The sequence below is a fragment of the Amblyomma mixtum genome, chromosome 3 (genome assembly GCF_055824585.1).
Source record: "Amblyomma mixtum isolate Tamu chromosome 3, ASM5582458v1, whole genome shotgun sequence".
NCBI lineage: Eukaryota > Metazoa > Arthropoda > Arachnida > Ixodida > Ixodidae > Amblyomma > Amblyomma mixtum.
In genome coordinates, this window is record NC_143014.1 from 101717195 (window position 1) to 101734047 (window position 16853).

The 16853-nt window shown below is 47.4% G+C and overlaps 2 protein-coding genes across 12 annotated transcripts in view; one reads left to right on the plus strand and one right to left on the minus strand.

Moving 5' to 3' along the window:
* Window positions 1–16853, plus strand: part of LOC149351167 (uncharacterized) — an 82402-nt gene that overhangs the window by 5698 nt on the left and 59851 nt on the right. The window contains exon 3 of one of the 9 annotated variants that reach the window (XR_016290542.1): window positions 1659–1677. The exons of 7 other annotated variants lie outside the window; for them this stretch is intronic. The gene's annotated coding sequence lies outside the window, so the exon portion shown is untranslated. Of the gene's footprint in view, window positions 1–1658; window positions 1678–13351; window positions 13458–16853 lie in introns of those variants that run through there. One more of the 9 variants, XR_016290540.1, reaches the window with a different exon arrangement.
* Window positions 3936–15387, minus strand: LOC149351168 (uncharacterized). 3 transcript variants are annotated; one of them, XM_089580457.1, is made up of 3 exons: window positions 15239–15387; window positions 14618–15130; window positions 3936–4640 (listed from the first exon to the last, which is right to left on the minus strand). In XM_089580457.1, exons 2-3 carry the CDS (start codon window positions 15044–15046, stop codon window positions 4122–4124), a joined length of 948 nt encoding a protein of 315 aa, XP_089436583.1. In that variant the 5' UTR covers window positions 15047–15130; window positions 15239–15387; the 3' UTR covers window positions 3936–4121. The 3 variants fall into 3 exon arrangements, with proteins under 3 accessions (XP_089436583.1, XP_089436584.1, XP_089436582.1); XM_089580458.1 differs by having other exon boundaries at window positions 14618–14810; window positions 15239–15362; XM_089580456.1 differs by lacking the exon at window positions 15239–15387 and having other exon boundaries at window positions 14618–15227.

Genomic DNA, 16853 nt, shown 5'->3' on the forward strand with positions numbered 1-16853 from the left:
CCTCTTGCGTTTCGCCTCCATCGAAACGCGGCCGCCGCGGTCGGGTTCCAACCCGGGTACTCCGGCTCGCTAGACGAGCGCCTTACCACTGAGCCACCGCGGCGGATAGAACCGATCGGGCGATGACGTTCTGTGGACTCCCTGGCAGCGTTGCATGATGCGGTCGCGTTTCACCCTTAGAGGCAAAGCTTAACATCTTAACAACACATCAGTGACACAAGCAGCAACACTGCGCTTGAGGCTTCCACCTCACCGCACTTTAGGTGAACAAAGTGCCCCCCTGAATTTTTGTTGTGGTGAGCAGGCTGATGTCTTTTAACTTGAGCATTGTGCATGATGCTTAGGTTGGAAAATCAGATTATCAGATTCTTTCAAGGGAGAGATGTCGGATATCAGTGCACAAGACCACTCTTTTAACCATTTGTAAGGCATGAAATTTTATCCTCACATGCATACCGATGAAAGCATTGGACTCGGAATGACTCTAGAAATTAAATGACACCAGTTTCAAGCCATTTCAATTCCTGGTTTTATAGAGAAAAAAAAAAGGTACATGTGTACAGTGATGTGACTGTGACACCACTCATGCCAAACTTTGCCAAACGGCGAAGCCTGCTACATGCTGCTACATTGCGACAAATTACGAGGAACCTGCGCCAAGTGTGCACCAAAACTGTATTTTATTCAAGCAAAATTCTTGGCGCCACGTGTTATCCTTCCTCCATGTTAGGCAGTGCTAGCAGAAAACGCAATTTCTCCGGGAATCCTTCAGTCGGTCCTTATAGTATATATATGTTGTGGGCATCACCCTGGCCAGGCATTTTGTCACCTCACATAATGAAAATGGAGAAGTGAAATAGGTCTGCGCTGTGGTCATCCTGTGGTGTGTAGGACACGCAGGGAATGCACATCGCACAAGCATTCATCAGCAGCGCTGGTGTCGATCTCCACGTCCATGATTAGGCAAGGTATGGAAACAGTATGCTAACACATAGTTCTTAGCTGGCTTCGATTTTGGGCTGCGCTTTGTTGCCCTGTCAGAAAGAGGCAAATGGTCTGGGATAATTTTTTTCACTCATGTCAAACTGGTTTGCTTTGGTTTGTTGGGGTTTAACGTCTCAAAGCAACTCAGGGTATGAGAGACACCGTAGTGAAGGACTCCGGAAATTTCGACCACCTGGAGTTCTTTAACGACCATTGACATCGTACAGCACACAGGCCTGTAGAATTTCGCCTTCATAGAAATTTGGCCACCGTGGCTGGGATCGACCGAATTTCAATGAAGGCGAAGTTTTAGACTCCTGTGTACTGCCCCCCTGCTACATGGTTCCCTTTCTCCAGCGCATTTTTAATGGCACGCAAATCCAGTTTTGCATCGCAGCTTCCTGGCCTTACAGGGAGTGTCATGTTGAGTAAGCAAAATGTACAACGCACATGAAGCTATACAGATGCAACCTTGAAATCGGAACTTTTAAGACTATGACAGTACGGTATATGGTGGCAGGTCTTAGTGCTACCGTCACATTCATTCCGATTGGTGCAAGATTATGAGACTCTAGCCATAGGCTAAAATGTTAAAAATACAGTTTTAGCATAGCACGATCCTCGTTCCACTACCATGGACAGCATTGGTGGTGAGCTATCTCCTCATTGCACAGATGGCCTTGATGAGCGGCACCAGCTGCCACTGCACATGCATAGTTGGGTCCCCATGGAAGCGGATCACACTGCGGTAAAACTGTAATAGCTCATTCTTTTTCTTTTTGACTCGTCAATTTTCTTTTCCAACATAATTACTAGGAACAGGAAAAGATGTCGCGTCTTTGCACGCCATTTTTCGCCATATATAAGTTGCACCCACAAGAAATCTAAAAAAACAAGAAAACGTGGCTTATACACTGGAAGATACGGTGTTTATATCTGCGCCAAATGTTCACTTTCTGCACCAAAAAGCGCTTACGGCACCTCCAAAAGCTGCTGCAAGTGACTTCGGCCAATCACATCACTGTGTGTACCACTGACTTCGTAACAAGGCGTCAAATGTGATATGTATCCGCACTGTTGCCCTTTCAACATATGAAAAATTTGCATTAGAAATGAAAATTGCTTCCAGCACTATTATGAGGCAATTCACTGAGGGAAAAAAAAATACTCAAAGATTAATATTTTTTGCGCCGAAATGTGTGACATCGAACTATACACGAGGGCTTGTAGTAAACAAGAGAACACCATGTCTGCCCATTAGCAAAAGGTAAGAACATAAAGGCTTAACTATGTTTGTACTGGGTCACTGCAAAAAAGTATTGTGCATCTCTGACAAGCTTTGAAAGCTTTTGTGTATTTTTGCAGCAGCAGCTGCAGTATAGACATGCTCTGGGGCAATTTCCATCACTGCTGATGACAAAGGGTTCATAATATGTATAACTACTACATTCACCTCCTGCTGGAAGTGGCTGCACTTATGGAGCACAGCATGGGGGGCAACACAGCTGTCCCCATCATTTTACCCCGAGGGAAGGCAAAAAACTTGGGTGTTTTAGAGTGCAGCTCTTAGGTGCCCGTTCTTGGCTTCTTCGTCGTGGTCGGCTTACCTGGCTGTCCAAGTTGCAGAGCGAAACGCCACCTAGAAGGTGGCTGCCACAGGAAAATTCCAGGGGGTGGCTAGCAATGTAGCACGCACCTGCCAGCCGTGAAGAGCTATGCTTAATTTTCTCATTACCAGCTATCATAATCGTCTCTCAATTTCTTATAATGGTAGCTATATGTGTGGACTTCCTCCAGGGTGAACAGGGTCAGTGCTTCAGTGTGCAGTCAAGGCAAAGCTGCTTCATTTCCTTTTTCACCTGCTATGTCTCTCTTGCTGCATCTTGCTGCATCCTGTGACATGACTTTTGGCTGAAGTTACTTTGGTGAAGTTACTTTGGTGTTAAGTTACTTAAGTCATGCGGTGGAATTCTGCTCCTAATAAAAAAGTATTTCTTTTCAGTGTGCCCGTTAAACTGAAACCCAGCAACAGTTTTAACTAATACGATATAGTAAACCGTGGATTTAGCACATTTGTGTGGCTACTTCAGCCCTTAGGTTGTTGTCCCAGATTTTTAGTTCTGGACTTCATTGCTACCAATTCTGCAGCTTGGCTTTGCTTCATGCTTTCTCATACAATATGTGGCCTTTCCTGTCTCTCTTTGTAAAAAATTATACCGAATAGACATTGGTTTGTTAACCCCATAGGTCCCCAAGTACAGCATTTAGTTGCCAGTGCCACCATATCATCATGGATGGGCTCTCGGGCTTAGTCTTAGTCCAGCGTGTGCACACACTTCCTCTCCACATTCTCTTTTGCACTGGTTTTTGGCCACATTTTTCAATGCGAGCATCAAAAACCAAGCAGACAAGTTAGCTATGTGTATACATATTAGTGGACATGTAACGCTTGCCAATTTTTTTTTTTCCTGCTTGTGGAGAACCAGGATCTGGCACCTGGCAGCAACAGCTCTTGCGACAAAAATAACTGTATTGCTGCAGCAGTGTGTAACAAATTTTATCCCATCCCTGGTCTTGACAGCTCTGTCAAGGGCTCCCCATTTCGCATATGTAGTGTAGTTTTCTGGTTTTCTTGCTCCTAGTCAAAAGGGACTGTTTTACTAAAGAATATTGATTTTCTACCTTATTTTCACTACCAACTGCCCAGAGAGATAACGTTACCCAGGCAGGCATGAGCCACAAGGAGTTTGTGGGCTTGGGGTGTGCGCATTCTCAGGAGTATGCTATCTCCACATGCATGCAAGTGGGACACGAGGGGCAGTGCGGCTATTGCTGCAGGTTGTCTTTGGTCAAGATTGTGCCTTGATTCCTAGCTCTGGCTTGGCCAGTGTGGTTGCAATTGCATTACTGTTGTCCACCGCCATGGACATGGGAGATGCTTGGAGGCCATGTTGTACATTCACACTTATTTATTTTTGCTTGCTGTGCATTGAAATGCAAGCTTTCGTTGCTTCATTCTTCTGGTTCTCCTCACATCCTCAAACTTCAGTGCACGACACACAGTCTCGTCCTGCAAATGGCAGCATGGAATTGTGCCTGTTGCACATTTATGGCATTCCACAAAATCACCAATGGAACTAACATGTGAAACTAAATATTACTGGCTTGAACATTCTTCTATGGTGGTAGCGATCTTTATGAGGAACTAGACAAGCCTGTTCAGGGAGAGAGTCATCAGACATTAGAACTTCGTTGAGTTGGTCGGGTATGCTTTTATCCGTCAGGTAGGCATTCATCGAGGGTAGTGTTAAAGATTCCTCGAGTGTTGGCGTCTGAGCACGCTCGCCCTGGTGGCGCAGCACCACCGTGGGTGCCTGGTTAGGGTCAAGCAGTGTTTTCATGTCTCCAAAAGTTGCGTAGCTTTCGTTTCTAGCATCATGCATGAGGCGCTGCATAGCTGCAACCACTTCCTCGTTGGTGGTTGCCTGACTGTGTGTCCCCGCCGCCGAGCAGCAGGTGACGCCATCCCAGTAGCCATTGTACTGGCAGCCTCTGAGCTCCGGTTGTGGGGCATTCAAGGGATTGACCATTGGAACTTCTGGCCTCACTGCACGGTTGCGCCGATGACGTAGGCTGCGGCGTGGCAGATTGCGACCCTGCATGGAAGATGTATGGCTCAGCGCTTTGGCTACTGGCTTCATACTGTTTTAATTTGATAAAGCAGTGCTAAAGCCAAAATGAAGGTGCTCTTGCATGTTCTATTATGGCTTACAGTAAACAATAGCATAATCTACATGAATTCTGACCGGCTGATTGAAGGTTACAGCTTGACTGCTTGCAGAACAATGTACTACTGCACATATGTTCCATAAATACTAGAAATTAATGCTGAATAAAGCATCTCTTGTGCAGTTGTATACTTGTATGAGCTCTACAATTTCCCGCAAATAAGCATGCACAACTGTACAGCAATGTAGTGCTGTATCTGTGATTTGGTTATCCTCCTCCTCTCATTCTGCAGCAAACATTCACATAATGTCCTGCCTTAATACTAGCACCACCTTATCCTCATCTCATGACCATAAGGGGTGCGCTTTAAGGACTGTCACGAAGCACAAAAGAGATTGAACAAGAAGAAGTATATGAGGGGTAAAGGAGAAGGGAGGGGCATATAGAGCTTAACAGGAAGTGGTGAAGTGAAGGATGTCAGAATAAGAAAAAGATGAAACAAGACAGTATAAAAAGAGAGAAATGGGGTGACCTGGATGGTAGCAGAGAAGCAAGTGTACCAGCTCAACACTGTGCCAATGCCACTTGGCTCAGTAGAGGCTCTGCTGGCTGCACACTGGTCCTGCATCCTTCTGCTACACATATCGCAACACAGGAAAGGCCCAAGCACCAGCTGCTACATCGAGCGCATATGAGATCTTCACCTTAGCCATTTCTACCAACACCTTGCATTTCTAGTGATGCACCGATGACTGCATAAGTGGTTCTCAACTTGGACTCATTAAAACGACGACAGCTCGCCAGATCAACTCTATCCTTAAAATGTAGGACAGTATGCTTCAAAACCTTTTCTTCCTTTTCTTTAAGAGACTGAGTGCAGGTATATCCACATATTGAGAATTGGGAATGCGTTGGTAGCCTTTCATTGTTGTGTATGTATTTAGCATCTCAGCTTGCTTTTATCGCTATGCTTCTATGCCTGGGAGGTGCTAATAAGTGGCTAAGAAAACAAACCATGCCACAAGCAGGCGAGACGATGTGAATACTGTAAAAATTTCATAATAATGCAGAGGTGAGGTATATTTAGATGTTAACAGCACTGTATTAACTGAGAACTACTTTCATCAACCATGTGCATTTCTGAAATGCAGAGAAATCTCATGGCATAGTGAAGGGACCCAGATTTTTTTTTTACCTACCTAAGTTCGAGCTTTGAAAATTTAACTCTGAACATTAATCATCAGTAAGCACCAGTTGTGTGCCCCATTGAAATTGCAGTTGCATGCGAGTGAAATCATAATTTTTAGCCAGAATTTTACTTTTGAATTTGTGATCTGGAATGTATATTAGGTAATATGCACATGCTGTTGCATAAAACACTGGTTAGCAAAATTGGGCGCTAGCTGTTGAATACGGTACAACCACCAGGTTCGAACATCCTAAGCAGCCAAAATTAAAACATGATCAGGTGATTTCACTTCCTTGTACTGAGGCAAGCAGAGTAGACTCATTCAGGTAATGGCCCTAGATTTGGTTTATTGGGGTTTAAAGGGACACTGAGGAGAAATTGAAGTTGGCTTGTATCGACAGAATACCAGCTCCTGATTACAAAAACGCCACTCATACTGACAACAAAGCTCTTGTAACGTAGAAAAGAGCAAGAACCAAAATACAGGTATCGCCGCCACAGGCCAAACTCGCAAGTACAAGCGTCATGACGTCATATAACAAAACAGTTGCTAGAACCAATGGTTCTAGCAACGCTAGGACACGAGAAGCACAAATCACTGAGGCGCAGCCAATGCATGCGCAAATCTCCTTGACGTCGCCAGATGGCGCCACGTGCCGGGCAGCTGCGCGCTCGCCTGAAGCATCGGGACCAATCAGCGCCTGCTCGCCGGCGTTAGGCGGGCTCCCGGTATTCCGCTAGCGGTATCAAGGTACACGGTATGCTAAAGGTGTCTATTTGCGAGAACTTCGTTGACGACTTCGAGAACGAGATCCATCGTAACGCTCGCAAAACGCCGGTGCAAACGTAAGCGAAGTGACTGTAGCGACGGCCGCAATAGCCGATAGATGCCTTCAACGTGCGGCCGGCGGTAGCTTTCTTTTCGGCTGCTGCTAGGCCGCACTGCTGGCCGCCAGAAATCACGGAGTCTGCATCACGTCATGTCACGTCATGTTTCACGTCACTTAGTCCTCTGTCGTCATAGCCGAATCCCAAGTTTGAATCACAGCGGCGGGAAAAACCTTTTCAACTTCGAATCCAAATTTCTTAGAAATAAATGCATTTTTCGCTGCCGGCCAAGTGGCAACAAAGCCATGACATGCCGAACTATCGGATTTTGCTATAAAAAATATATTAATAGTGCTCTCCTCAGTGTCCCTTTAACGTCCCAAAGCAACACAGGCTATGAGAGACACCGTAGTGAAGGGCTTCGGAAATTCGACCACCTGGGGCTCTTTAACGTGCACTGACATCGCCCAGTAAATGGGACTCTAGAATTTCGCCTTCATCTAAATTTGCCCGCTGTGGACGGGATCGAACCCGCGTCTTTTGGGTCAGCAGCTGAGCGCCGTAACCACTGACCCACTGCGGCGGGGAGGTAGTGGCCTCTATAGTTGTCCTAACATGTTTCTTTACATTCATCTGCACAAGCCCGGTGTCTGTTCCTGAACCAAAAACAAAACCAAAATGAGTTGCATGTCTGCAGAAATGTAAGTTTTTAGTGCTTATAGCCTTACAGTGCTATAAGCAGTGCTTACAGTTATAGCCTCTTATCAGCCTATGTATTCCTGCATGCTTTTGGTTCACGTCTGCTCCTTCATCCTTTGACTGGCAGGCTTATGAATGCTCTTTTGATCCAGTTGCATTCATTGTCTCCCATGTAGAATTGTCATGTGAAAATGCTTACTCCTTCAAAAGGCTGCCGTTTGCAAAGTGTTGTACACAACACATTTGGGTTCATATACAGAAACCCGCTGGTGTGCTATTCTCTCATGAACCAACAGGATAACCAACAATGCAGTGGGGAGGCCGTCACAGTCTGCCATGTTAACACAGCTAGCAGCCAGGTTTCAGAGCGGAGATGAACACGATCAACAGTTTTTATGTGAAAAGAGGCCTGATGGCATCCTGTACTAAAAAATCAGCCAATACAGGCGTCATCTTGTCTCTCTATGCCAATTTGTGTCCCTGCCATGAAACGGAAAAGAATGAAGAAGATATGAAGAGCAAGAGAAGAAAGGGGCGTACATAATACGAGAAAAAGATGAGGTTAGTAAGGACAGGAATAAAAAGAGGGCATGAAAAAAATAGCCAACGATCACGGTACTTCCTAATGCGAAATCTGAGTTCAGCTCATCAGCTGTTTCAGTTCTTCGATAGATTGAGGGAAAGAATTCGAGCAAGACATGTATGTACAATTACAGACAACTGGTTATTTTTCACACATATTTCTTTTTCAAGAAACACTCCACTAACACTTCTTGATTGTCATGAAGGAAGCTTTGTGGTCGGAGAAATAGATGGATATATGCTCAACTTGCTGCACCAACACCTGGTCCGCAATGACGAGGTCTGTGCAAATGTTTCGTGAGGTTGTCACAGCCGTGGGAGGCGTTACGAGCGAGAGGAATGGGACTTCCCTTCTCATAAGTGGCAAGAAAGTCCAGTTTATCTTTATATCTACATCAAACTCTCCACCCATCCTGCCACCCTGGCAGGTGGCAGTTAAGGGCTTACAGGGTTCGCTCACCATTGTCAGCGCAAACGCATGCAGCCCACACCTCTCTCTCATCACCCCACGTACCTGCGCGATTAAAGGCGTCCACTCACCCAGGGAGCCAGTTATGTGCACTTCCTTTCCTTAAAATGATTGGAGTGTAAAACATTGTCAACACCAATGCCAATGGACACAAAACATTGTCAACACCAATGCCAATGGATACAAAACATAGTCAACATCAATGCCAATGAACGCTGGTGGGCATGGGCTTCAGTGCCGCGTTTCTGGCACAACATTGTGAATGCCTGCTGCCCACATCTCTCTCTCACCAGCCCACACACCTATAAGCGCGATTCAGGTGTCCACTGAGCCAGCGAGCCAGTTATGCGCACTTCCTTTCCTTAAAATGATCGGAGAATAAAATGTCAACACCAACACCAATGAACACAATGAACGCCGACGGCCTATGGCTTCAAGCGCCGCGTGTCTGGCACAACATTGTCAATGCCTATGCATGCAGCGCAGAACTGTCATTACCGCCACATAGCTTAAAGCACGATTGAGGTGTCCACTATTCCAAGAGGGCAGCTATGCGCCTTCCCTCTGGTTCAGGTGTCCACTGAGATGTGTGAGAAAGATACTGCGCCATTTCCATTCCTCAAAAACGAATTTACCAATTTTACCCTTAGCTTTACACGCTCCCGCTCCATTGATTTCGCAGCTTAAAGCGCGACTAAGGTGTCCACTGCTAGTTACAATGGCAACGGTGACACCGTGAAACGCAGAAACGGGGACCAAAAAGATGCGCTCGAAAAAGAAGACTGGTGACGTAGAAGGGAACGGACAAGCAAGTGTTCCAAGCTATTGTTATGCTACCACCACTCAGCTACGTAGGGGCTCCACCAGCCTTGCACTGGCCCCGCAGCCTTCTGGTGCATTTTTTCAATGCTGAAAAAGCCTCAGAAGCATACTAAACTAGTTTTATTTTAACCTTCACATACGTGTGGTGGGGATAGACCCCAGACAAAAAACAATTGAGCAGCTTGAGACAGATTGGGGCCCTATGCTATACATGGATATGACTGGAGTGTATGCATTTGCTCTGTGCCAGTTTGCTGCTTGCTCTATTTTGCCTTCCTTTGTGTTCATAAAGCTCCTAGCACAATGTCCAATTACTTTGGTCACACACATACTTAATGTGCAAGAGAGGAGAGCAGATAACAATAAGCTGACATATTAACAGAGCAATTACATACACTTCATGCACGTGCAAGCACAACCATAAGCATGAGCTCTGATGCTAAAACATAACAAAGAAAAACTACCAGTGCATTCATAAGTGAACAGTACGTATTAGTGCTTAATCTCAGCATCTTAGAGATCAATTTCTTAGGGAGATGGAACAAAATGGAATTAATACTTATGGAGCCTTGGGTACATTGCTGGAAGTATAAGGCATTCTGTCCATGCTGAAAGTAGCCGCTGTGGCTGGTGTCTTCCAAAGGTTAGCTGAAGGAGCAGCAGAAAGCTCCAGGACTGGTGCGAAGCCAGTGGAGCCTCTGTCCAGCCGGGTGATTTGCACACAGTCTCCTCTTTTTAGACCTTCTTCTTAGACATAGACCTTCTTCTTAGACCTTCTTTTTAGACATAGTTGGGGACGTTAAAAGTTATCATCAATGTTTTTGGGAATAAATATATTCCTTTTTTTATGACATAAAATGCCTCTGCATTTAAAGTACATTGTTGATAAAAATTTCCAGTCAGTATAGTATTTAAACACACGTATGTACATATGCGTCACCCCGGCACTATCAGGAAATTTTCATATCAATTGCATTTGTAACCTGCTGGCAGCATGGTTTGCAAAGGAAACGGGAGGGGCAGAACAGAAGTGATGAACACACCTGTACACTTACCACACATGCAAACTGATCACTGGCTGAACAAACTGAATTCTTGCAGAATAGGACACACCACTAAACTATGTCAATGACAAGAGGCATGCAGTTTACAAAAAAACATGTAATCAAGTTGCTGAAAAGGCTTGCTGATCGATGGCAAATTTAGAATCTGACATTTTTTCGCTAAAATTTACTACACTGCGACGCTGCACCATGACAGTCTATTGTCTACTTCCATCTGATATCACAAAATTCCTGGAACTAAATGGTTATTATTTCTAATCCAGAGCCTTTTCTTTGCGTAACTTATAAGGAACGCTCCCAGCAGAAAAAAGGGAGAACAAGACCCAAGTGGCCTTTGGGACTACAAAGACCAGGTCTGGGTTGTGTACGCACTCGGTAGTGTGCTATCGGCGCTAAAGCTTGCAACACTTGCCCGGGATGTGCTGCAAGTAGCATTTTTTGCTAATTCAGCATCTTGCGATCTTGTGCCACCTACAGAACTATCAGTACTTCAGCGACCCAGGTGCGCTTCAGAGTGCGCGGTCGTGCGAAGTGGTGCTGGTGAGGAGGGGTGCTTTTGTCGCTGTGCATTATCCTATTGTTTTGCCACTGGAATTGGCGAATAGTTTAGGAAGCTCATTTCTTTTTTCTGGTATCTTGTATGCATTTTTAGTTTGGTTACAAACCATATATTACATGCATCACACACTTGATCAATATCCACTCGGCCACACGGTAATGGAGGGAAGGGGTGATGGGGTTGGGGGGGATGCTCTTATCATTGTGCTTTTATCCCTGCCAATTTTTTGCCCTTGGGTTCGATGAAAAATCCATGAGCTCTATTTTTTTTTTATGCTTGCTTATATCCACTCTTAGTTCGTTTACAAACTGTTTTCGCATTATTTGCACTCCACGCTTAGGTATACCTTGGACATGTCACGCCAATGGAATGCATGTTACTGGCTATGCAGAGACTTAACTAAAACATAATGAAAGTGCGTATGGTTGCGGTTACCATCCTGGCCACCATAATACTTGAACCGCTAGAAGCCGAAAGCTTGGGTTCTTTCGGATTCTTCCGCAACCTCAGCATCTTGGTGGCCGTCGGCGCAAAGGAAGGTGATTGGACCACAGGCTCGACAAGGAGACAATGACAGCTCGAGTTCTGTGATGTAACGTTATAGCAGTGGCTGTGGTCATCAGCCTGTCTTCAAATGGATCACCTATTGCGAATCAAAATTACTCGTTCGAAAAAAATAAGACACACAAAGCGGTTGATGTAACAACTCTTTCTAGAAAATAAATGAAAAACATCTAGCCTACCCAGTGGTGAGGTTGAGTTAAACTAATTTTTACTCTGGCTGTTCCCTCAACGTTGGCAGAGCGTACGATTTCAATAGGGGTTTATTGATTCGCCTGGGCGGGTAAGGTTGAATTTTACATGTAACAAGAAGCCTTTGCGCGTCCTGCAGCGAGTGGAGTTGGACGTCAAAATTTTCACCAGCGGGTGCATTCCCTAGAGAACGCGCTTGATTACCGCAGCCAGTGTCCAAAAACCGACCTCGCAAGCCACTTCACTACTAGCTGCCCAGGAGCCGTTTTTGGTGCAGCAGGTCAGCATAAACAAAATGGCATGATAAAGTAAAGCGGACTAGAAGACGTGAAGTGCAGTGGAAGCTGGATGGAACTGCGACAAATACACGTTCTGTGCTCACGTGTAATGAGCAGACAGTGGATTTCAACTGCAGTGTGCGGAATGTGGCTGTTGTATTGTGCTTTTCGAAAGCTCACAACGTCGCATGTGACTGACAGAGGTACTCAACCGTGCAGTCAGCATATAGTCACCGGCTCGAGGCAGTGGGTCAAGTCAGGATGAAATTTACCTGCCTGGTTTATGTAAATGCTAGCAGGCTGCACTGGGGAACCGATGAATGTAGCTGAGTGAGTGAATAGAGCGTATAGGTTGACTCCTGGCATGGGAGTAGCAAATCCAGTCGAATCGAGGAGCCAGGTAAGCAGCAGGGGAGAAGAGAACAGGAAGCTGTTTTGAGTGCGTCCCAGGTTTCAACCCAGCCGTGTTTCGCTGCAGGTGGTTGAAATCATTCTGGAGCCCTCCACAACAGCACCTGCTTCTCCCTTCCTTCTTTCACCCCCACCTTCTTCCCTCCATTGGCGGCGCGGTTGAGGTGTCCACCGAGAAGGGAGACGTTTACTGCACCTTTAATTTCCTCAAACAGGTACATGGGCAGCGCGCCGCGACTTGCACGCCACCTTTGCACGATTGCACTGTCATCTTTGACATGGCATCGTTGCGGGTCGTGCTGGGCTTGAGCAATTGACCGTGCTCCGGGCTTTGCTCGCTAAAATCAAGCTTATGTAAATGTGCAGTCTTCGAGTTTGGGTAACCAATTGCTCAGCCTGACGCCCTGTCGAGTTCATTTAACCGAACCCAAGAACAAGTGCAGCGTAGCTCTACGGTTACGGCCATCTTTGCTAATCTACCCTGTCAAGCGGGCAAGTTAAGTGCACTTACGGGGAGTGCGCTTCGGCATCCCGAGTGACACTTTGGGCTACGCGGTGCTAAACGGGAAAGCAAAGTGCACTCATGGTAGAAAAAAATGGCGACAGAAAATGAGCGGAATTTCTGAATAGGACGATGGAAAAGAAAAAAAGACTCATAATATTTTATTGCTTAACGTGATAGCGCAAATAAAACGAGGTTCAGCAGTTTTTAACGATGAAAAAAAATGAAAATAGAAGAAAAGCCAAGACCAGCCAAGACTACCCAGAATTTCGACAACAAACAAGATGGCGGCGGGCAGCGATGTTGCATCTGATCACGTTTACTTGTTTTGTCGCTTCGCTTGTAGCTATAACCAAGGAACTTTTTTTCTGAAAACAGTGTTATAGCACGTAAAATAAAGTTGTAAGTACTTTTTATGCACTATACATTTTGTACCATTGGAACCGCTGGCGTCGAGGCTACGCACTCGGCCAGCAAAGTGTGGTCTTCAACTCGCGCCACCACACCCCCGAGCGCGTCACATCTGGCTGAGCTCGCGAATGTGGCCAGTCAAGTCTGGACGAGCTGGTTTGCTGCTCCTGTCAGGTTGTAAGTAAATGCCGCTGTAGCCTAGCTATTTCGCATGTGACGGAAAGTACGCATCCGAGCTGCATAAAGGCCGCAAAGACATACAATTTCCTTGACCGATCCTGATCGACAGGTAACATGATTCCAATTGACGTACGGTCGCTTGCGGTTCGCGGCCGCGCTCTTTCCCCGCGCCGTGTGCGGGCGCGGCAAATACTACGATGCGCTGCTCGTTGGACGCGGTAGCTAGCTTAACCTCACGCGCTGCTCGTTGGACGCGGTAGCTAGCTTAACCTCACGCGCTGCTTTTTTCTATAGCCTCTCCTTTTTGTTTCGCACTGGTGGCGGTATTCAAGGAGGAACCCAGCCGCACATATTGCCCCATCCTTCATGTTCATTTGGTTGCGGAGTGACCCGTGTATTAAGAACGTATTCAAGCCAAGAAAGCAATTTGCAAACCGAGCTGAATGCTCCACGCGCCGCATTTGTAGGGCACGTAGCATGCTGATCACTCGGAGGGTGAGGTTAAAATTTCAAAAGGTAAAATTATTCGAGGCCGGCAACAAATTCATATCGAATGGTGCATAGGCTGTAACTTAACGAGTGCGCGGCGACTGTACAAAAAGCAACCACAGGCAGCACCACAGTCATGGCCCCACGCCGCCTAGAGAGCGAACGCCGAGTGGAAGAGGCACCGCGCGTGCCACGGTCGTGGCCCCACGCGCCGTCGGCCGTCGAGAGAGCAAGCGCCAGGTGGCAAAGGCAGCGCGTGCCACGGGTGGCCCAACGCGCCCCGAGAGCGAGCGCCGGTGGCAGAGGTCACGGGTGGCCCCACGCACCGCCGCGACCGGTGGCAAAGGCTCCGCGCGCTACGAACGCAAAAGAGAAAAGGCCAGGCAAAATCGGCCCCCAAAAAACTCTCCCCTCACCCATAGCGCGTGCTCACGTGCGCCACAGAGCGCAATACGTGTAATGTGCGTTCGGCCGCGTCATTATGCTTCAGAGCGCGCCTCGACACATTTAAGGCTGAGTGCAGTTAACGCGTTCGGTAACACGGCAAGCTCCCGAGACATGTAAAGCCACGATACAGAAGTGCCGACTAAGCCTCACTCGAAGCCTCACGAGGCTTAGTCGCCACCTCAATGCGCCGCGTAGCATTGAAGGTCAGTTCATGAGCTCACCTGAGTACAAAGACCGCGGACCAGGTGGCCATTGTGGTGCGGTACCAGCTTTGCCGAGCAACCGTCGTCTGCGTGCAGCAGGGATCTCGGCCTGGTCACTCCGCCCTTGCGAGTCACCCGTGACAGCAGGTCAGGCCGGCCTCGGAGGAAGGACTCGTTCCAGAAGGCTTGCACGTCGGCACCGGCATGCTGGCTGGAACAAATGACTTTGTAGTAAGGGTCGACTTTGCGGAACCCGTGGAGATTGAGTTGCCTTATGAAGCTGTTGATATTCTTGGTCTTGAAGGCTTGCCGTTTGTTCAGGTACTGTCTCCGGAACTTTGCGTACTCTATCACTACAGCCTTGCCGTCAGTAGACCAGGAAATAGCTCCAGACTTGCATTCGTTCACGATCTTCCACAGCTTCTCGGGGAACCGTACCTTTTCCATCGTAGAGTCTTAGGTGCTAGAGGGCAGCTGAAACTCTTGTAGCCGTTGCAGGGATGAATGACCGAACGCAAAGTAGCGAAAGGTCTAGAACAAAGGAGAACGCAGACGAAAAAAAAACGTGGAGTGGACTCCTCCGAATCTAGTGCCACGTAGGCCACCTGAAAATTTTTCCGCGCCTTATATACCCCTCACCTCGTCATCATCCTCGTGCTGGGCACGCGCTGGACACTTTGGTCGCCTTGCATGCACGTGCGTTCACTCTCCACGAAGCCACGCGCTTTTACCCCGAAGAGAGCGCCTCAACCCGTGCGCCTGCAGCGCTTCTGGCGGGAAGAAACAAGCAGCTGGCAACAATGATAGAAGCGTTTGCATTGCTTTCGACTCTTTCGACAGACATAACAGAGATGGAGGCAGAAACAGACATAAACGAGGGGGTCCCGAGACTCGTTAGCCCGGACTACGTTGCTTAGCGTTCTGCTTTCTCACTTTATTTGGCACGCGTCTTGCGCACTTCGCGCGGCGTGTGGGCTTCTAGCACTTCTCTCTTCCGTCGGGCAGGTTGGCGCTTGGTGGCGTCGGTGGAACAGTACATGAACAAGGTTCGCCGTGAGCTGAAAAAAAAAAGGAAATATTTTCTACCTCCGCTGCGTAACGGCACTGAAAGTGTGTTGCACGTTTGCGTTAAATGATACTATCCATTGACATCACCACGAATGCATTTATAAGTCTTAACCTGAACTCACTTGAAACTGCGTGGAAGAGGGGACGAAATACACTGAGGACAAATTGAGGTTGGCCTGTATTGAGATGGTAACGCGCTCTAATCACAAAAATACCACTCTCACCGAAGAGGAGCTTTTATATTAGAAAGTAGCAAATACGAAATACATGTGTCACCGTCACCGAGCGATCTTGCAAGCAAACTGCATGCGTCGAAACGTATTTTTGGGCGGGGGTATAGCGGGGGTACTACAGTCTAAGCTACACTGCCATTCACATCAAAACGGCGGCAACCAGTGGGCATATTCGATTTTCCAGTCCCGGACCACTTGCCTACAGCTCTCGGCCTCCGCTCTGACAGGAAATACCGTCACGGTCACACGACCTACTTGCAGGGGCTGCTTGCGGGCACGCCGCCGAAGCCGGGCTCCCCCTCGGTTACCGTAGCAGGCCGCTGTCATCTGCTAGCAGACGACGCAAGCCTCGGCCACCACGACGCAGAAGCAACGCCGCGCGTTCGATCACGATCATCCAGTAGATTTGGAGTCCATACTTTCAGCTTTGCGTAGGCGATTACAGAACTCAGCTTCGGGGGAATGCTCGCCGCTACTGCTCGCAGCGAAGTTCGCACTAAGTAGCCCAACTCGTTGCGGATAGAGACAGACGAAAGCCTTCGCAAAAACGTTTCCAACAAGCGCAAGCTGCTCCAGTCTACGAGTGGTTCACCTGCGATGTTTTCAGGTAAGCACGCAGACAGTAAATCGCATAAAAAAAAAGAGAGAACAAGAACCTCTTGATGACACGAGAATCCATACGCGCTCGCAGCTCCGAACGCGCGTCCGTGTGTAGTGGATTTCAAGAAAATAAAACGAAGATGCAAGAACAAATAATCTTACGATGGCTCAGAGAGCAGCTAAGGAGCTCATTTGAAGGTTTAACGCACGATATCATCCTCCAGGAGCACGAAAAGCACTCATAATGCACAGAGAGTAACTAAATATATGGCTGCCAGCGCGGCGCTTCACTTTCTGGGCAGCGTTGCTATGGCGATGCGGGCCGCTTTTTGTCTGGTGGGCGGAGCTTTCAG

Bases quoted from the DNA above. Each gene is read 5' to 3' on its own strand.
- LOC149351168 (XM_089580457.1), bottom strand. From the start codon at position 15,046: ATGGAAAAGGTACGGTTCCCCGAGAAGCTGTGGAAGATCGTGAACGAA. The intron at 4,641-14,617 runs GTGAGCTCATGA...TCTTCCATGCAG, and splicing joins TCCGCGGTCTTTGTACTCAG to GGTCGCAATCTGCCACGCCG.